The 22,855-nt window shown below is 34.3% G+C and overlaps 1 protein-coding gene across 1 annotated transcript; it reads left to right on the top strand.

Annotated features, from left to right (window-relative positions):
• Positions 1 to 16,239: 16,239 nt before the first annotated feature.
• Positions 16,240 to 21,973, top strand: LOC130949166 (AP2-like ethylene-responsive transcription factor AIL1). The gene is made up of 8 exons (XM_057877965.1): positions 16,240 to 16,414; positions 16,580 to 17,198; positions 17,783 to 17,865; positions 19,131 to 19,219; positions 20,083 to 20,156; positions 20,297 to 20,347; positions 20,698 to 20,774; positions 21,414 to 21,973. Exons 1-8 carry the CDS (start codon positions 16,240 to 16,242, stop codon positions 21,971 to 21,973), a joined length of 1,728 nt encoding a protein of 575 aa, XP_057733948.1.
• The last annotated feature ends 882 nt before the right edge of the window (positions 21,974 to 22,855 follow it).

Here is a 22,855-nt window from a genome sequence, read left to right as displayed (position 1 = left end):
CAGGAGGTCTTCCTCACTAGGATTTTCGTCCTCTTCCTCCTTGGTGCATTCGGCCACTTTGATTAAATCAATGGCCTTGCACTCTCCTTTTGGATTTTCTTCTGTATTGCTTGGGAGAGTACTGGGAGGAGTGTCAATGACTTTCTTACTCAGCTGGCCCACTTGTGCCTCCAGATTTCTGATAGAGGATCTTGTTTCATTCATGAAACTGAAAGTGGCTTTTGACAGATCAGAGACTATATTGGCTAAATTAGCAGTGTTTTGTTCAGAGTTCTTTATCTGTTGCTGAGAAGATGATGGATATGGCTTACTATTATTCAGCCTGTTGCGTCCACCATTGTTAAAACCTTGTTGAGGTTTTTGTTGATCCTTCCATGAGAAATTTGGATGATTTCTCCATGATGAGTTATAGGTGTTTCCATAAGGTTCACCTAAGTAATTAACCTCTGCCATTGCAGGGTTTTCAGGATCATAAGCTTCTTCAGAAGCTGCCTCTCTAGTACTATTGGATGCATGTTGCAATCCATTCAGATTTTGAGAGATCATGTTGACCTGTTGAGTCAACACTTTGTTCTGAGCCAATATGGCATTCAGAGCATCAATTTCAAGAACTCCTTTCTTCTGAGGTACCCCATTATTCACGGAATTCCTCTCAGAGGTATACATAAACTGGTTGTTTGCAACCATGTCAATGAGTTCTTGAGCCTCTTCAGGCGTTTTCTTCAGGTGAATAGATCCACCTGCAGAATGATCCAATGACATTTTCGAAAATTCAGAGAGACCATAATAGAATATATCTAATATGGTCCATTCAGAAAACATGTCAGATGGACATCTCTTGGTCAGCTGCTTGTATCTTTCCCAAGCTTCATAGAGGGATTCACCATCTTTTTGTTTGAAGGTTTGAACATCCACTCTCAGCTTGCTCAGCTTTTGAGGAGGAAAGAATTTATCTAAGAATGCAGTGACAAGCTTATCCCATGAGTCCAGGCTATCCTTGGGTTGAGAATCCAACCATACTCTAGCTCTGTCTCTTACAGCAAAAGGGAAAAGCAAGAGTCTGTAGACTTCAGGATTAACTCCATTTGTCTTTACAGTGTCACAGATCTGCAAGAACTCAGTTAAAAACTGGTAAGGATCTTCAGATGGAAGTCCATAAAACTTGCAGTTTTGTTGCATTAAAGCAACTAGTTGAGGCTTAAGCTCAAAGTTATTGGCTCCAATGGCAGGAATGGAGATGCTTCTTCCATCAAACTTGGATGTTGGCTTTGTGAAGTCACCAAGCATTCTCCTTGCATTATTATTATTATTTTCGGCCATCACCTCTTGTGCTAATGTTTCTGAAAGGTTGTTTCTGGATTGTTGTAATTTTGCTTCTCTTAATTTTCTCTTCAGAGTCCTTTCAGGTTCTGGATCAATGTCAACAAGAGTGCCTTTATCCTTGTTCCTGCTCATATGAAAGAGAAGAAAACAAGAAAAGAAAGAGGAATCCTCTATGTCACAGTATAGAGATTCCTTTATGTTAGTTGAAAAAGAAAGAGGTAGAAGAATGAAGAAGGAGGTTCGGTTTTTAGAAGAAGAGAGGTGAAGAGAAGTGTTAGTAATTAATTAATTAAATAGAAGAGGAGAAGAGAAGGAAGAATTCGGAAATAGATTTGAAAAAGAAGTTAGTAGTTTTCGAAAATTATAATTTAAAATTTAAACACGAAACAATTAATTAATTAAAAAGAGTTTTTGAAAAAGGAGGGAGATATTTTCGAAAATTAGAGAGGGAAAAGTAGTTAGGTGGTTTTGAAAAAGATAAGAAACAAACAACAAGTTAGTTAATTAATTGAAAAAGATTTGAAATCAAAATTGAAAAAGATAAGAAGATAAGAAGTTAGATAAGATATTTTGAAATCAAAATTTTGAAAAAGATAAGATAAAAGATAAAAAGATATAATTGAAAAAGATATTTGAAAAAGATTTAATTTTAAAAATTTCTTAACTAACAAGAAACTACAAGATAAGATTCTAGAATTTAAAGATTGAACCTTTCTTAACAAGAAAGTAACAAACTTCAAATTTTTGAACCAATCACATTAATTATTAGTGAATTTTCGAAAATTACATGTAAAGATAAGAAAAAGATTTTGAAAAGATAAGATTTTTAAAATTTGAAATTTTGACTTGACTTGTAAGAAACAACTAATTTTGAAAATTTTTGACCAAGTCAACCCAAAATTTCGAAAATTTGGAGAGAAATAAGGAAAAGATATTTTTTTTATTTTTGAATTTTTAATTATGAAAGAGAAAAACAACAAAAATACTCAATGCATGAAATTTTAGATCAAAACCATGAATGCATGCAAGAATGCTATGAATGCCAAGATGAACACCAAGAACACTTTGAAGATCATGATGAACATCAAGAACATAATTTTGAAAAAATTTTTGATGCAAAGAAAACATGCAAGACACCAAACTTAGAAATTTTTAATGCTTGGAAAATATGAATGCAAAGATGCACATGAAAAACAAGAAACAACACAAAACAAGAAATCATCAAGATCAAACAAGAGGACTTATCAAGAACAACTTGAAGATCATGAAGAACACTATGAATGCATGAATTTTCGAAAAATGCAAGAAAAATTTTTAAAGCATGCAATTGACACCAAACTTAAAAATTGACTCAAGACTCAAACAAGAAACACAAAATATTTTTGATTTTTATGATTTTATGATTTTTTTGTATTTTTATTAATATTTTTCGAAAATAATGTTTTGAAAAACGAAAAATAAAAAGAAAAATTTTGAAAAATATTTTTGAAAAGAAAATTACCTAATCTGAGCAACAAGATGAACCGTCAGTTGTCCATACTCGAACAATCCCCGGCAACGGCGCCAAAAACTTGGTGGACGAAATTGTGATTCAACATCCTTAAGTTTGTATGGAATCTATCTTTTGAGCTTTAGTATGAATATACCCTTAGGACACTGTTTATTTTGAGATGAAGGCTTCTAAGGGGCAGCACCTGTGTGAGGTTTTCTTTATTGGAATTCACAACTCCGTTCAACTAACCAGCAAGTGTACTGGGTCGTCCAAGTAATAACCTTACGTGAGTAAGGGTCGAATCCACAGAGATTGTTGGTATGAAGCAAGCTATGGTCACCTTGCAAATCTCAGTTAGGCAGATTAAAAAGTCATTGTGATTATCATTAAATAAAAAGGAATAATAAAAGGGATAGAAATACTTATGCAGATTCATTGGTAGGAATTTCAGATAAGTGGAATGGAGGTGCTGTAGAGCTCTCGGACGCCTGCCTTCCTATTCCTTCTACTCAATCCTTCTTACTCCTTTCCATGGCAAGCTTTGTATAGGGGTTCACTATCAGCTGTGGCTACTTTCATTCCTCTCGGGGAAATAACCTGTGCGGCTGTCACTCGCACAGCTAACCAGTCTGGAGGCATCACCCATGGTTGATAGCTACATCCCATCCTCGCAGTGAAAGCTAATGCACGCACTCTGTCACAGTACGGCCAATCACCGGTTGGTTCCCGCTCCTACTGGAATAGAATCCCTCTTTTGCGTTTGTCACTAACGCCCAGCAGGTTAAAGTTTGAAGCACGTCACAGTCATTCATGAACGGAATCCTACTCGGAATACCACAGACAAGGTGAGACTTTCCGGATTCCCAAGATCCTACTCGGAACACCACAGACAAGGTTGGACTTTCCGGATCCAGATAAATGCCGCCATCCATCTAGCTTATACCACGAAGATTCTGTTGGGGAATCTAAGAGATACACATTCAAGCTTCTTTGCATGTAGAACGGAAGTGGTTGTCAATCACGCGCGTTCATAAGTGAGAATAATGATGAGGGTTATTAACTCATCACATTCATCATGTTCTTGGATACGAATGAATATCTTGGAATAAGAATAAAAGAGGAATTGAATAAAAGAAAATAGAACTTCATTAATCTTTGAGGTACAGCAGAGCTCCACACCCTTAATCTATGGTGTGCAGAAACTCCACCGTTAAAAATACATAAGCAAGAGGTCCAGGCATGGCCGAATGGCCAGCCCCCCCAAACGTGATCACAGGATAGAAAATACAATCCAGGATGTCTAATACAATAGTAAAAGGTCCTATATATACTAGACTAGCTACTAGGGTTTACATGAGTAAGTAATTGATGCATAAATCCACTTCCGGGGCCCACTTGGTGTGTGTTTGGGCTGAGCTTGATCAATCCACGTGTAGAGGCATTTCTTGGCGTCAAACTTCAGGTTATGACGTGTTTTGGGCGTTTGACTCCGAATCATGACGTTTTTCTGGCGTTTTACTCCAGACAGCAGCATGAACTTGGCGTTTAACGCCAAGTTACGTCGTCATTCTTCGAATAAAGTATGAACTATTATATATTTCTGGAAAGCCCTGGATGTCTACTTTCCAACGTCGTTGAGAGCGCGCCATTTGGAGTTCTGTAGCTCCAGAAAATCCATTTCGAGTGCAGGGAGGTCAGAATCCAACAGCATCAGCAGTCCTTTTGTCAGCCTTTTTCAGAGTTTTGCTCAAATCCCTCAATTTCAGTCAGAATTTACCTGAAATCACAGAAAAACACACAAACTCATAGTAAAGTCCAGAAATGTAAATTTAACATAAAAACTAAGGAAAACATCCCTAAAAGTAGCTCAAACTTACTAAAAACTATATAAAAACTATGCCAAAAAGCGTATAAATTATCCGCTCATCAAACATCAAACAGGTGATACTTGTTATTCAGTAATGGAGAACAAGTTGGGGTTTCAGAGATGCTCTACCCTCTAAATGTCTGCTTTCCTACTGTCTTCTTCTCCAAATACGCATGGCTCCTTCTATGGCAACCTATGTGTTGGTGGATCACCGTTGTCAATGGCTACCATCCGTCCACTCAGTGAAAATGGTCCAGCTACGGTTCTCACCGTAGAACTAATCATCTATCGATTCTTACTTGTGTCGGAATAGGATACATTTATCCTTTTGCACATTGTCACTGCGCCCAACATTCACGAGTTTGAAGCTCGTCACAGTCATCCCTTCCCAGATCCTACTCGGAATACCACAGACAAGGTTTATACTTTCCGGATCTCAGAAATACTGCCAATTGTTTCCAGCCTTTGTCAGGAGAAGCAGTCAAACTCGTGGATCAGGAGCCCAAGAGATACGCACTCAAGCTGTCGCCCAATGACTACGTTGAGCTCAGATAGAACGGAAGTGGTTGTCAAGCACGCGTTCATGGATTTGAGAATGATGATGAGTGTCATGAATCATCACATTCATCACATTGAAGTACGAGTGAATATCTTAGAATAGAAGCAAACGTAATTGGATGGAAAACAGTAGTAATTGCATTAATTCGTTGAAACACAACAGAGCTCCTCACCCCCACCTATGGGATTTAGAGACTCATTCCGTCAAAGATACAATATAAAATGTAAAAACGTCATAAATTCCTAAATAAAAGTCTAAAAGTAGTTTTTATACTAAACTAGTAACCTAGGTTTACAGAAAAATGAGTAACTACATGCAGATAGTGCAGAAATCCACTTGCAGCGTCCAGTTGGTGAGTGTTTGGGCTGAGCTTTGAAGCTTTCACGTGCATAGGCCACTCTTGGAGTTAAACGCCAGTTTTGGTGCCAGTTTGGGCGTTTAACTCCAGTTTTGGTGCCAGTTCTGGCGTTTTACGCCAGAAAAGGGTTTCTGGCTGGCGTTTAATGCCACATTGGGCCATCATATCTTGGGCAAAGTATGAACTATTATACATTTCTGAAAAGCCCAAGATGTCTACTTTCCAACGCAATTGATATCGCGCCAATTGGCCTTCTTTAGCTCCAGAAAATTCATTTCGAGTGCAGGAGAGTCAGAATCCAACAGCATCTGCAGTCCTTTCTCAGCCTCTGAATAAGATTTTTGCTCAGGTCCCTCAATTTCTGCCAGAAAATACCTGAAATTATAGAAAAACACACAAACCCATAGTGAAGTGTAGAAATGTGATTTTTAAATAAAAATTAATAAAAATATAACAAAAAGTGAATAAAACATGCTAAAAACTATATGAAAACACTACCAAAAAGCGTATAAAATATCCGCTCATCACGTTTATCTCGGATTTTCTTTCCTAAATAGAGTTTAACTCTCTCTTTCATCCTTGCTATAATGTTATAAATGCTTGTTTGAATATGAACTTTGAGAATCTTTGAACAGGCAATTGATTTTCTTCCGAGTTTTATGAACTACTTTTGGTTAAGTTGTGCACCTAACTACCCTTCTGAAATATTTGAGGGAATACTTGAGCCCTTAGCCAAACCCATGTACACTTTGTTTTTAAAACTCTACGTAATCTACTTCAACGTGAAATTGTATTAAAGAGAGATCACGTTTATGTTTTTATCACTCTCTTGAAGAATGTTTGTTGCTTAACTTTTCTTTTAGACTACGAAGTGATTTTTCCTGCAAGTTTTCTATTCCTTTATGAATAATGAATTCAGAAGTATTTTAATTATGCTCTTGAGTTCTGTGAGCCTTGCCTTGGGTTTGAGATATTCTTTTCTGTAAACCTCATACTTCTTCGACTCAGCTTGAATTTGTTCAAACTAATGCACTGATTTTCTTCTTATTGATCCTATTGAATTTCCTTGATCCAAGGGTTATTTTGAAGTTGTCAATTGAATGGCTTTTAGCAAATGTTATTGCTTGAGCATCTTTGTTTACCTGAATTTGGATACATCTTCTCAGATCTATGAGTATTATCCTTGACATTGTCTCTCCTTTCTAAATCTTGTATCCTTCTGAGTAGACTCGAGAATTGTGTTGATGTCACGTGCAAACTGTAGATGTGATAGCGTGATGCGTTAGTTCTTTAAGACGTGATATGTCTATATGGAAGGTGAAGCGGTAGGTATGTAGGGTTATGATGAGTTGTGGGTGTTTTGTCCCTTGCAAACGAGCTTGCGGGTGTTAGGCTCATGATCGGCTATGAGGTTGTAAAGTAATTGGTGAAGTTGGGAAGTTGAGGTTCTGAAGTGGGAACGAGATTTGTCGGCGAACGTTGTAGCCGTTGTTTTATTACCAACCTGTTTTGGTAGCCTTTATGTCACATTGATTACTGCCTCGTTTTGTGAACGCCTATCTTGGTTTGCACCCTATTTTGTTACCTCAAGTTTTTGTATAGCCTTGATATCATATGACCTTGTGCATTGAGCCTATCTTGTAACATTTGCTTTGCAATCACACTCCTACCTTTGTATCTTTATGCATACGACCATCCAAGTATTTGAAAACCGTATATATGTTTATATGTTGAGATATTTTTGCTTCTTTCTTAAATGTGTTCAAGGGTAAACTGTTATGAAATTTCTTTCGTTTTGTATCAATCTTCGGGGATGAAAATTTTTGTAAGGTGGGTAGAATGTAAGACCCAGAACTTTTGAAAAGTCTTATTATGATCAAGTCTCAAATCATATAGTTACTTATAGCCTTAATTTCAGAAATTATTTTATTAAAGATAATTAAGGCAAGTTTTAATTTATTGAATTTGAGATAAGTTATGATTATTATCTAATTTTATAATTATTAGATTATTTTCTATATTTAAATCATAAAGTTGGTAGTTGTGAAATAATAAGGATTTTTATATGATTTGGACTAAATAATTAATATTTTAAAATATTAATAATGGTGTTTTGGAAAAATAAAGGATTTAGTTATATTATTTTCAAATATTGGATTTGAATATTTTATTAAAAATAATTTGTGAAATTGATGAACAAATAGTATTTTCTATATATAATTAGCATTGGATTTAATTTGAGTTTCAATTAATATATTATTCCCATTTTTGTTTGAAAGTACCAAATTGCCTCTAACCCTAAGTTTCAAAAAAATGAAACACTAACCCTGAAAAACCCTAACCCGGCCCGGTTTCCCCATAACCCAGCAGCTGCGGAGCCTTTCCCCCAAATCAAGCAGCACCCGCATCCTCCCTCAGCATAGCAACACACACACGCATGGAGGGAAACATCAGAGAAGAGGATGGGGAATCAGAGAGGCAAGGATGGCACCACAGCCAGGGCTCACCGCCGTCGCAGTCGCCGTCGCAGTCGCCGTCGCAGTCACCGTCGCAGTCGCTGTCGCGTCTTCTGCGATCAGCTTCGCCGTCCGTGCTGCTTTCCGTCAAGTCCGTTCCGTTGCTGATGTCACCGAACCAGGCTGAGAAAGAGAGAGATCGAAATGAGCCATGAGAGAGGGTGACGAGCGCGAGCCAGGACTGGGAAGGAGAAGCCACCGCCGCGCACGCCACGAGCTTGCCATTACGGTGAAGACCGAACACCTTCGAGGTTCCTACCGCCACCTTGGAGCCGCGTCGTTGTAGCTGCCAGGGTCCCTTTCGTCGCCGTCCTTGGCGGCTCATGAACAGAGAGCACACGTGTGGGGTAGAGGGAGGTGCTACTGTCGCCACCGTCGTTCGTGCCTCCTCCCGCCGCCAAATCTACTCACTGAACCCCAGTGCTTCCCATCGCATCTGTCGTCTGGTAAGCACTAAACCATCTTCAGTTTCCTTATCCGTTAAAATTTACCTCTGCTATGAGAGTTGTACTGAGGCTATTTGTGCTAGAAGTTTTGCGAGTTGCCGCCACCGGAGCTACTGCCATTCACCACTGCTGGTGTTGTCCGTCACCGTGCATGCCATTCGGAGCAGCTGCATCGCTGTTTCCACCGTTCTACTCACCGGGAGTGACGCGGGTGTTGCTGGAACCACCATCGGGGCTACCGCTACTCGGTGTAGTTCTTCCCTAGTTGCGGTAAGCATGTTTATTTTAGAAAGCCCTTTTAGTTAGTATTCTATTATGCTTGGTTAAAGACTCTGAGTCTTGGTAACATAAGTTCGAATTCTGATTGTTGCCATTCTGGTCATCGGGTATAGCACGGTTGTTGCCAAAACCACTGCCGAGACTACCGTTGCTTGATTTGGCCGTTCTTTCTTAGTTTTGGTAAGCATTTTCGACATGAAATCCCTTTTGGTTACTGTTCTGTTATCATATGCTAAGGTTTGTGGCGTTAATTGCCATAAGATTGAGTTTGGGTTGTTGTATGTTGCGATTAGAGTTGTTAAGATTGTGGAGTAAGCAAGTGGAGTCGAGTTGTTGGTTGCCGTCATTTCGGGTTGAGGCGGAAAGGACTCTATGAGACGTTTGGGTTATGGATTTGTGTTTTGAGGAAGCGGCGCTTTCCGAAAATAATATTTTTTTATATTAGATTTATTACATATGGATACTGATGTGAGAAAATGTGTATTTGTTGATTGTATCGGTCTTATGTATGACTTGATTTGCCTCGATTGATTATGAACGTTTGTTGGTTGGATTGTTGTGCAGTTTTGTGAAACAGAATATTTTCAAGTTGACTCTTTTAAAGATTTGAGATCGAGTTTAATTCGTTGAGAATTGATTTGAATTGAGTTAATTGTTTTGATAATGTGAAAAGTCGAATGCACTTTTGGATTCAGCCTGGTTTACTTTAATTGACTTGGTTTTGCTAAATGATTTGTTGCTGAACCATTTCTTTAAAACTTTGGAAATGAGTGTAATCGGTTGATAACGATTTGATCTTAAAACGGTTTCCTTGAGATATGCCAATGAGGCGACTGTTGGATTTAACTTGATTTTGAATTGATTTTGGATTTCGGACTGTTGAAAGGGATTGAGGAACGGTTTAGTTGGGACCCGAACCGGGTGGCAAAGTCCAAGTTTTAGGGGAGATACTGCCAAAATTTCTATAAAATCTGAGTCTTTATTTGAAATGTTATTTGGAAAATTTTGAGTTTAATGCCTTTCCTATTTACTTGGATGATTGTGAATTTAGGGCTTCTTTTATTATCTTTACTTAGAACAATTATGAAAGTGATGAAGCTACGCTTTGAAAGAATTATTGAAAAGAGAATCATGATTTCTCCTTATTTTCCAAGAAGATTAGTATGTCTTTGGGTACAAGTCATTCGAAAGAGAATTTTTCTTTGAGGCTGTTTTAAAAGGTAAAACGGGCTTATGTTTTTCTCTATTAAATATAAAGATTGTCCCTTGGAAGAGTTTTCGTGATTTTAAAAGAAATTAGATTTCGATTGATGAACCTCATTATTTTGATGTTTTAAATAAGATTCAGAGTATCCTTTGAACTCTAGTTTAACACAACAAAAATGATTCTCTTAGCAGTTTGAAATTCTTCAGATTTAATCATGGAATTGAAGCCAGTTTTGTTTAAGTAAAGGAAATGGATTTGAAAGGAGTAATTGATTACATGACTCGGATTGGCTTAGATCCTATTTTAGTACTCAAATCAGGAAGCCAAAGTTTTTAATGATTTTAAGTGAATTTGGCAAAATGAGTTATGTTATTCTCCCCTAAAGACTTGGGACTCTACCGAGAAACTTTTGTTATAAAATCCCATTGTGGGATAGATGATTTTGAATGTTTCCATAATGAATCTTTAACTTTCCATGGTTTTGGAAGTTTTGGAAAGAGAATGCCAAGAGCGGCTTTGTTTTAAAAAGAGAACTCACTTTGAGTAAATTTGGCTTATGAGCCTGAGATGATTTGAGAAATGAGATCTTTAAAGCCAAGGTTGAAAAGGGTTGAAATTTGATTTCAAAGTGAAATGAATTGAGAAAAAGTGATTTATGGCTTAAATGCCGATTTTATGAATTTGATGATGTGGAATGGTGGAAGTGCTATTTTGTGATGAGCCAGAATGGCTGTGTATGATAATGAATCATGGCTGATTGCGAAATATGTTATGAGCCGGTTGGCTGACTATGAATTATAAACTTAAGCCGGATGGCTGAGATGGATGTTGATCCATGGCTGAGAATGAATGCATATATGCTGAGATATTGATAATTGTGATTTTGCACTTCCACTATCTGAGACACGAGTTTCCTAGAAGAAAGCAGTGGCTAGCCACCACGTGCTCTAGGTGGAGACTCGAGACTCTGTTGACCCTATGTCGTAAAGGTGGCCGGGCACTGTGAAAGCCCCGGATAAGCTCGCCCCCGTGAATATACACCAGTGAGGGTGTTGGATATGGATCATGATTATGATCAAGTTTATGATGAGTATAACTCGAGTTAGGGATGCAGGACAGAGGAACAGTCCAATAGTTAGCTACCAGGACTTGTCGGGTTGGCTCTTTAACCGACAGATTATATCATCAACCACTAGGACAGGCATGCATCATATGCATCTATGTGACATTGTTTGGGTGTGCATATTGTACTTGGTTTACCTTTGTGATTACTTGTGATTAACTGCTAATTGTTCTACCTGCTGTAACTGTTTGTTTGTGCTTGAACCTTCCTACTTGTGTTTGCGACTGAAACCCTGTTGGATTGTGGTGGATTGGTTGCTGTTGGATTATTTGGGCCTAGGGCCGTGGTTGAAATGAGCTGGACCGATGGTTGGTTCGATTTTGTGGTTCTGGTTTGGAAATGTATGAAATGTTAATTTGGTTCAGCATAGATAAACCTTTTGAAAGACTTTTGAATATTGTTTTAAACGAACAGTTTCCTCTTTCAGAAAAGATTTTCGACTTTACTTTTATTGTAAACCGTTATTTTTGAAAAGAGGCATAAGACGGTTATTAATCACTGGTACGGTTTATCTTCACGTATCCTATTACAGTAATTCCCAAAAACCCTCTACTAAGAACCCTTTCGAGGATGACGTTCTCAACCCCTTACATTTTCCCCTTTCAAGATATGGGAGCAGAAGTTACAAAGAGTTTATTTAGTTTTTTTTTTTTTGTGACTAAAGAGTTTATTTAGTTGTTGTTGAAACGCTCTGTATTGCTTTAGCTTATTATATATTGCACCCTCGCCTTTATCTTGATATATTCTGTAAGAGGGATAGGAATTGTATTGATTAATAATTGTAATATATATATATATATATATATATATATATATATATATATATATATATATATATATATATATATGGATGTATTCTTTGTGGATTTTTGTAAGTTGTATGGTATCTATGGATGTACATTATCGAACGAAAGTAATTTTGGGAGCGGTATTGCGGTTTAAAGTTTTAAACAGGCTCATATTTTAGTATTAAATAGTATAAGTGTCGTCGTAATGTCCGAGCTATCAGAGTAGCGCAGCCGGAAGCGTGAGCTTTGCTAGTTAGGGTGTTACACATGCACAGCCTGGTGCGCACGCATAACCCTGTAAATTTTTAAACATGTGCGGACGCATAGCCCTGTGCGCACGCACACGTTGGAAAAGTCAGTTTGTTGGGGCGCTAGCACGCCTTGTGCGAGTGAACAGAATTATAACATTTGGTACCTGTGCGTACGCACACCCCTATGCGTACGCACACATTTTGAAAATTTCTTTGGGCTTGCGCACGCACAGCCCTGTGCGTACTCACACGCCCTGTTTCTCAAATTTAAACCTTGTTTTCAACTATTTCACCTTCCCAACAAGTTTGTATACTTCTGTGACACCTATTTGAGACTCTTCGGCTTGTTTTCAAGTATCAGAATATGGGAAAGGTTCTAGGGGAGTTTAAATTGGGTTTTTCTTTAAAAAGTTAGAGAACAGAAGCTTAGAATTCTGGTGTACTGAGGATGGATTTGGTGGAGTGAGAAGGAAGAAAGATATATGCGTTGAGAAACTGATGAACTGATGTGTTCGGAATGGAAATTATGAATTGATAATGGTTGTGATGAGTTGAGGACTCGGAAAGGAATGATGATCTTGATGAATGTTGAGTGTGCCAGGCACTATATCCTTGGACTGACAGTGTTTGAAAGATAGTGTACCAGACACTATATCCTTGGACCAATAGTGTTTGAAAAAGAGTGTGCCAGGCACTATATCCTTGGAATGATTTATGATGAAATAGAGTTTGTTGTTGTTTTCCTTCTCTGCCGCAAGAGTGTGCCAGGCACTATATCCTCGGAATGAGCATACAAGTATGCTAGGCACTATATCCTCGGAACGATAGTGTGCCAGGCACTATATCCTCAGAACAAAAGCGTGCTAGGCGCTATATTCTCGGACGTGGCAGAAAAGGTGACATCCGAAAGGGTGTGTTGGGTTGGCATTCATAGACCGACAAGTGATATCACGAGCCAATAGGACAGGCATTCATCATATACATCTCTTATGTGTTTGTTTGCTTTGACTACTTGAGTTTGCCTAATTGTATAACATGTCTACTTGCTTCTTGAATTACTTGCTAAATATATATATAAATACTACCTGTGCTTTTCTTGTTTGCATTAATTGTGATTGTCTGCTGCTGAGGAGGTTAGGTAGGCGATGGCGATTGGATCGCACGGAGGTTGAGTTGACGAAGGCTGTGGGATACAGCGATGTGGTTAGTATTAGTTAGAATTCTCCTCATTTTAGATAACCCGGTTTATGGTTTATGTTCTTTATTTATTTTAATTCGTTAAGCTTGAATACCCGTATGCGATGTAAAGTTCTAGGATTGCCTTCGGCGTCCCGAGCCTTACATCTTACATTATTGGGCATTGTAGCCATACTGAGAACCTCCGGTTCTCATTCCATACTTTGTTGTTGTTTTTCAGATTCAGGTTGTAATTCACCTCGGTGAAATTGCGGACATGGTGGCAGAGCAGAGTATGGTTTCTTCCTAGTTTATTTCTGTTTTATTTTGTTGTAGTACTTTCTCTCACCCTTTTTGTTTTAGACTTATGGCCTTAGAGGCTTACATGAGAGATAAGTTGTATAAACTGTTTTATTCTCAAAGACTCTGTATCTTTCCGGTTGGACTAGTCGGCCTAAACTCCGCAGGCAGTGACTAGTCTTCTTTTGTATAGTATATAATTCTATTTACCTTGTTGATCTATTAATTAATACCTTGTATTTAATGAGCTTTATTGCATGGTTGTATATATTATGTTTTGTATCCTTTCGTGCCAAATGCGTTTAGTTACCGTGTGCAAACGCTTCACGTATGTAATTTCGCATTATGCGACTTTGAGCTTTAATCTTTTATCAGGCTTCTAGAATATACTCTCTCTCTCTCTCTCTCTCTCTCTCTCTCTCTCATGAGAAAAAAAAAGCTACGAATGCGACTTTGATACAATGAGAACTGAAATCTTAAAGTCACTATTTATATTTGAATGTGGCACTTATTAAACTCTAAAACCTAAATAACATAGGATATCTAGTTTATTCTCATTTAATTTCAAATCAAAAGTAATAATGACTTATCCAATTCAGCATTTACGACAATAAATGTGATCACCGTTATATAAAGTCTTTTAATGTGAAATAACTTAATTTGCGATTATAATTAATATATGTATTACTCATAAATAGATTAGACAATAAATTATATCAATTTAATTTAATTTTATCACTCATTCTTAAAAGGTTTAATTATTATGTCGGTTTTTCTAATTTTATTAAATTTTTAATTAAGTTTTTATATTTTTTTTTCAATTGAGTTTCTTTACACTATATAAAGTTTTGTAATTAAGTCTGTACAGTGATATATACGTTCGAATTAACAACATATATTCCATTATTTCTAATTCTTTGTCACGATAGAAATTTAAAAATAGTATAAGAACTTAATTAAAAAAATAGTATAATGACTTAATTAAAAATTCAATAAAATTATAAAGATGGATAAATAATTAAACCTTTTTAAAAGTTATTATATTTTAGTTGTGTACAAATATTAATATAAATATAAATTTTATTAAATATTTATAAATTAAAAACAAATTTTTTATTAATTATAATATATCTTTTCAGTTAATATTTATATTATATAATAATATAATAAGTATAAATTAATTAATAAATTATTAAAAAATAAAATAATGATTATTTTAGTATAAAAATAAAATTAAAAAAAGATATTTATTGTAAAAATAATAGTGACATTTCATCTAGTTATTTAATTGTCAAACAAGTCAATCAGTTCAAATATACATGACTTATTAATTAAATCAGTAATTTTTTATTTTAATAGTTTTACTAGTTCGATTATCGTTTCGATAGCTATGTTGAATAGTACTTAAAGTTACCAAAATTATAAAAATATAAATTTAAAAAATATAAGATGTTCGCAACATTTTATATTAAAGTTGCTATTTACTATTATTAGGATCTTCTAGAAAGAGTCTATTATCCTTATGAAAATGTTTAGTGGAAAATGATTATTATAAAAACAAAATTAAATTTTTAGTATTTCATATATTAGTAACAAATACAATTTTTAAAAATAAAAAATAATAATCGTAACACGTGTTTTAAAATTTTGTTAACAAGAAGTATAATTTATATTTAAGCTTATTATTGGTAGAAAAGTTTTGAATTATTTTACTAAAATTATATTTTTACATTAATTATCTTAACAAAATTATTAAAACACCTAGAAATATTCACTTAGTATAAAAAAATAAATGGATCAAATAATTTAAGAGAGAACTATTATTTTCTTAGTATAAATAGTAATTTTATAAATTTGCTTTTAATTAAGAAAATTTCAACGTATTTCGATCGTTTTTCATTCCATTGATAATTTGAAAATAGACACTTACTTAAAAACAGATAGAAATTGATAACTTTTATTTTTGGTAAATAGAATAATTGTTAATAAAATACTTATTTTAATTATTTATGAATTATTTAATTTGTTTGCAAGACACTGCTACGCCATGGCCACCTCTGAACAAATCTGAGAAAGAAATGAAAGAGCTGGCACAAAACCCAATACTTTCATTAGAAAACACAGACACGGCTTAGAATATAAGACGAGAAAAGCTTTGTCTAAAACTCTCACCTCTTTATTCACTTGCACTTGCACTTGCACCCACCAACATCATCTAAAACCAACCCAACCCAATCCCAAACAACCAAAAGAAAAAGAAAACTTCACACTTGTAGACTTCTAGCTATAGCTTAAGGAGACCCACTCAACCCACAAGATATATATCAAAATTAAAGTTCATACCATCTTATCAAAAGAAAAAGAAAAAAAGGGGGTATACTAGTACTTGAAGATTTGAACCCCATCCCAATAGCATCCATCACCACCAGCTTTGAAGTTTGAGCTTGCTCAAAGTCCAACATTATTCTGTATTCTCTGTTTTGGTGGGTTTAGGAGTTTATATATTTTTCTTGAGAAAAGGAAGAGTTTTTATTTGTGTTTGTTAGTGAAAAACATGAGCAACTGGTTGGGGTTTTCTCTGACTCCACACCTGAGGATTGATGAAGAATTTGAGAGACAAAATGAAGAGCGTGGAAATGGAGGATCTTATCCTCCTTCTGTGATGCCTTTGCGCTCTGATGGCTCTCTCTGTGTTGCTGACTCCTTCTCTCGCTCTGCTGCACCTCATGGTATTAATTCATTCATTGCATGCCTTCTTCAACAACGTTTTTGCATGTTGATAAATTCTTCTGAAATTTTTACTTTCTTTCTTCTGTTACAATGATCAATTTCGCTTGTTTTGGGTCCAGTGAAAACAAAGCATATGTTAATGAGTTGTTTTATTTATGTTTTAGAATGGAGATATGAGAATGCAATGGGAAGTGGAAATTCAAATGAAGAAGGTCCAAAGCTTGAAGACTTCTTAGGATGCTACTCAAATCCATCACCACTTGCGGAAACCAAAGCATTTTGTCAGCAAAACCGAAACCAAAACCAACAAAACAACTTCTCAAAGATCAATATGAATGTTGAAACATCATCGTCACTGTTCCAATCATTCAATCCCTACAATGATAGCAGAAGCAACCACAACCATCATCATCATCATGCTCTCATAGCGGGCAACGGGGTTTACAAGTCATCATGGTTGGCACAAACTTGTTGCTCGTCTTCATCTTCAGCGGAGGCAAATCAAAATAGTAGTAGTAATAATAATAATAATAATGGTGGGTGCAATTTCCAATCTCTGTCACTGACTATGAGTCCGAGCAGTGTTCAACAACAAGAACAAAATGGTGGGGTGGTGGTGGTGAGTGGAATGAACCACCAAGTAGTGCTTCATAATCAACATAATCAGGTTGATGATGACACTCGTAAAAGATCCATTGCTAAATCTCAAGGGAGAGAACCGGTGCCTCGAAAGTCTATTGACACTTTTGGCCAGAGAACTTCTCAATACCGTGGTGTTACAAGGTAATGTCTAGAATAATATTAATAATCAGAGAAACTATGCCGACCAACTATAGTATAAGCCAACTCAAATTTTTTTTTTTTTATATAATGTCATTTTATACATATTTTTTTACATGCATAATTTTATATAAGAAAAATAATATTATCAAAAATAAGAGTGAAAATGTGTATTTTTCAATAATAATAATAATAATGTTTTTTTTACTTAATAATGTGGTTTTATTTTTCCTAAAATCTCATAAGGCTAATGAGAAATATTTGAACCTACTTAATTATACCACATTTAATATATACTTTAATAACAATCATATTTATTTCCTTTTCTACCATATTTAAAAAGGTTTGTAAAAAGGTTTATTTAAAAATTTTATTTTTCCGTAAGAAGGGAAAAAAAATCTGTTGTTTTGAATGTATTAAAATGTTTAAAATTGTTCTTTAAGAAAACTTTTTTTCTTTTAAACTGTTTACAAATGCTGTAGTTAAAAAGCAGTAGGTAACAAAATTATAAAAAAATATATAATATAGGATTCATGAATACACATGTTGCTGAATTGTTCTTACCTTTTGATGCATTTTGTTATTAGGCATAGATGGACGGGTAGATATGAGGCCCATTTGTGGGATAATAGTTGCAGAAAGGAAGGACAAACAAGAAAAGGAAGGCAAGGTGAGAAAAACGTTTACTTATTTATTTAATTATTTATTTACGGTCGGTCATTGACCAAGGTCCAGTGGCAAGGCCCCTTTGGTTGACAAAGTGAAAATAATGCACATTATTTTCTTATATGAAAGTAGCAATTCTTTCTTATTTACAAAACAAATAGTTGCTGCACCTTAAATGAAGCAACTTGTGGGAACTTTTTTTTTCCTTTCAATAAGCAAAATAAGACAAGTCCTTTTTAACATTTTGCAATTAATAAACAACTTGAGTTAATTACTTAATTTAGTAGCTAGTTCACTTGTTTAAACAAATAAATGTCAAAATTCGAATTCTATCTTGTGCATGCACTTAAGGTAGCGTTTGAAAAAAAGAGACCGAGATAAAGATCGAGAGACTGAGACTAAGATTGAGAGACAGAGATTGAAAGACAGAAACTGAAATAAATTTCAGTATTGTGTTTGGTATAAAGTGGGAGACAGTTAAAAATGAAACTTTAATTTAATTTGTAAAAAAGGATAAAGTTAAAATTAATTCATTGAAATAAGAGTATTTTAAATATAAGATATTATTAAAGTTTCAGTTTTTGTTCTCAAAAATTTCAGTTTCGTGTCTCCACTTTTAATTTTGGAGGTACTGAAATACTAAAATTTTGAAAACAAAGACAGAAATTTTAGTATTAGTCTCTGGCCTAATGATACTGAATCCCAATCTCTTAGTTTCCATCCTAGTATCTCAAAACAAACTTTACTAAGTGAATGTCAAATGCTTAAATAAAACTAAAATTTGCAGCAAATTAGTCTTTTAGGTGTGAGGTTAAAAAATATAATGAGTAAACAAAAAAAAAGCAATTAATTAAATTTCAAGAATTACACTATATATATATATATATATATATATATATATATATATATATATATATATTATTTGTCTTATTTTGAAAGAGAATATACTAACGGTCTGCTTTTAATTTGATGCACTGGTTGGATTCTTCTCTCATTTGAAATCATGGATGGGTTGTTCAAATGTTCACAGTTTACCTTGGTAAGTGAGTAGTTACATTCTCACATGCATATTGCAATATAGCTGTTTGCTTCTTTACCATGTTTGTGAATCTTACTGTTCAGCGTAGCACGTTAAGTGGTTAGATACGCTACTGAATATATTAGTATTAATTATTTTTATTGTTGTTCTGCATTGGTAGCTGTGCTTCTTTTAATTTCTGCACATATATAATTGGTTTCTATTGGCAACTATTATTAATTTATTATTAGGTGGTTATGACAAAGAAGAAAAAGCAGCAAGAGCTTATGACTTAGCTGCACTCAAGTATTGGGGTCCAACAACTCACATAAATTTCCCTGTAAGGTTTCTGCTTCTACAGTTTCTTTTCTCCTTTGGAAAATTAAAGTCTTCCATTTTAATTTATCCGCGGTTTATTTCTAAATGACTAAATATTTGTAATTATTCTTATGCTAATTATTTGATCATAACAATTAATTAAATTAAAGCTGTTATTTAGAAAACTGATTAAAATATTATGAAATTTCATTTTCGTTTTGTCTCACAACATTTGTCACCTCCATCTTTTTATGTAAAATTTATTGTGAATTGTCTGTTATACCGTTAAAGTAGAAATTCAATGTAATTTTTATTTTCCATTTTTCATATAAGATGTTACTTCTAAAAACTTCCCATTTAGATTATTCTTGATTTTAGAGCTCTCAATATAGCCAAAGTGATAGATAATTTCCTATAATTTTCATGCATTGTTAGTTTAAAAAATTTTATACAGACAACTAATTGTTTGTAGTCATATCAGTAAAATTAACTAATTTTTAAAATCAATTATTTAAAAAGTCATCTAATTGTATAAATCTGATTGAATAATCATATAAAATTATTTAGCGAATGAACTATAGTTTAAATGGCATAGACTCCCCTTCTCACCTAAAGATCTCGAGTTCAAGCCTCACTCTTGACTTTGGAAAAAAAAATCATATAAAATTTTTTACATTCTCAATGTATCAAAATTAAATTCTATAAAAAAAACTAAAAGCTTTTGTGTGTATTTAACTAATGTAGAAGCTATATGAAGCATTATATGGTACCTGTGATATATAAGTGGAGTATTTAATTTATGTAGCTTGAAACCAATATATATGTTTGGTACATGTAGACTGTAGTAGTGACTCTACATATGTCTATTGCTTCTTAAATGCTCAGTTAAGCACTTATGAGAAGGAACTTGAAGAGATGAAGCACATGAACAGACAAGAATTTGTCGCCAATTTGAGAAGGTACCATTAAATTTCTATCCATGTGATTTTTATTTAGTAACTATTTAATTTTTCTTTTTTTCTTAATTATTAATTCCACATTATTCAAAATTCATTATTATTATTATTATTATTATTATTATTATTATTATTATGTGCAGGAAGAGCAGTGGATTTTCAAGAGGGGCATCTGTGTATAGAGGCGTGACAAGGTATGGCCAAAAGTGATGTGCTTTTATAATATCATTAATAATAAAGTTCACAATTAAATTATTTACTGCAATTTCAGCTTTTTCATTAACACCAGCAATTATTGCAAACATCCCCCCTTTTTCTCTCCTTGTATTATTTATTATTGAAAAACTCTCAGATCAGTCATTTTTAGTAATTTTTGTCATCATTTAATCAGCACAAATATTAAATTATTTTTAACAAATAAATTTTACTAATTCATATGTAAAATTATATACTTTTTTGTGTGTAAAATTCTTATAAATATTGGTGTAAATTATTGTTGGCCGTAGCATTGCACTTTTTTAGTATTATTATTTTATTGTTATAGGCACCATCAACATGGAAGGTGGCAAGCTCGTATAGGAAGGGTTGCAGGCAACAAGGACTTGTATCTTGGTACATTTAGTAAGTTCTGCCACCAACCTCCCTCTATTGCCTCTCTATTCTAAGCTTCCTTATTTTCCCACTTTATATTTAGTAATTAATTTCTTGAAACGACTAAATGCATTGTGTTTGAAATTTTAATAAAGTCCACACTCATAGATTATCATATATAGTACAGGATGTAAGAAGTTAATTTAGATCACTACTATGATATTGATATAAACAATGTATATATGCCATGTAAAAAATTTATATTATTTCTAATAATAATGTGAACATATTTTATCTTTTCAACCTTTTACTTTTTAATTCCAATAAGCACTAATTTCTCCGGTTAGAGTAATTAAATGCGAAGGTGCATAATACAAAGATAACTAATTATAATAATGGTGTGGATCTAATAGAAATTTTGAATATAAAGTTATACTGAAATGCTAACTACTATTTTTGGTAGAGAATCCGTACTACTAAATTGTTGGTGCATGATGCACCAATTTTATGTTGTTGCATCATAGTATTATCTTTTTTGTTTCTTTAAGCTAATGTATGGTAGTGAGATATAAGATTTGATTGGGTGAATTTCTAAGAAAAGATTTTTTTTATAAAAAAATAAAAGTGATTTTATGTTTGAATATTTAATTAGTTTTAATAATTCTATAGGTACACAAGAAGAAGCTGCAGAAGCATATGATATTGCAGCAATCAAGTTCAGGGGAACAAGTGCCGTGACCAATTTCGACATAAGCAGGTATGACGTGAAGAGGATTTGCTCGAGTTCAACCCTAATCGCCGGAGACCTTGCGAAACGGTCTCCTAAAGACTCAGCTCTGGCCACCGCCGAGGACTTCAATTCATCCGGTTCGGCCGCCACACCTTCTCAGCCAACTGCACTGGCAATAACTGATGGTGAACAACACTCTGATGAGTTGTCCAACATGGTGTGGAATGGCAACAGCGACGAGCAACCGCAGAATGAGAGCGGAACCATCAACGGTAATGTCACCAGTCCATCGCAGCAGGTTTCGCCAAGCAACAAGAACGAGGCGAACCCGCCGCAAAGCCCCAATGAATTTGGGGTCAGTGGAACAGATTATGGACATGGATATTTCACTCTGCATGGACCACCAAAATATGATGATGGAAACAATGAAAATGAACACAGGATTGGGAATTTGGGTTTGGTTAATCAAGTTCCTATGTTTGCTTTGTGGAATGAATGAGGGGGAAGTTTGGGAGCGTGGAAAAGAATTTTAGCATAGAAAAAAGAAAAAGAAAACAAAACTATGATTAGAAGGAAGAATTATTGAATTATTATTATTATTATTATTATTATTATTATTGTAGTTTTTGTAATGGTAACTTAACTTTGTTCTATTCTCAAGGAAGGGAGTGTCAGAATTACAATGTTGATTAGTTGCTATTGAGTATTGTATTTGACTATTTGTATGCATGCTAACATGACAAAGATTATCTTGTATCGGCAAAGAGGAAAATCAGCTTAAATCAGTCATAGGTTTTGTAATGTGATAAAATCTCAAATATGCCTTGTGTCACAAGTTAAGTCAGTTTTTGGTTAAATCAGTTATTCCTAGTCAGCAGAATTAGTTGAAGTTAGTTATCTAGTTGATTGAGTCTTATTACAGTGAGATATTTAATTGTAATTGTGTGGTTGAGATTCACTCATGTAATTATGTTATATATTCTTACAAGTGAAGTTCATTTGTAGGATTCACCTTTTTCATTTCAACGAGAAGGTTCTCATAGAAACCCTCTCTGCTATGGAACTTTGCTCTTTTTATCTCTCTCAGATGAAATAGTTGAATTTCATAATACTCAGATGTAAAAGGCCATGATTCTTAGTGATTATGTTATGTGTATATTAAAATCAGTTACTGAAATTAGTTACTAGTATAAAATACATGTTAGAATACAAATATACATTAAAAATAAATTAAATTACATATATATTTATATACAAATACATTGGTGACTGATTTTAGTGGTTAAATTTAATGTACAACTAGTATTTTTTTAATCCCTAGTCATGTTATATATCTAAAAAAAAGTAAATTCTTAACTCAGTCATTATGTATTTACAAATA

This window comes from Arachis stenosperma, chromosome 9 (genome assembly GCF_014773155.1).
Source record: "Arachis stenosperma cultivar V10309 chromosome 9, arast.V10309.gnm1.PFL2, whole genome shotgun sequence".
Lineage (NCBI taxonomy): Eukaryota > Viridiplantae > Streptophyta > Magnoliopsida > Fabales > Fabaceae > Arachis > Arachis stenosperma.
This window is presented reverse-complemented; position numbering and strand designations above follow the sequence as displayed.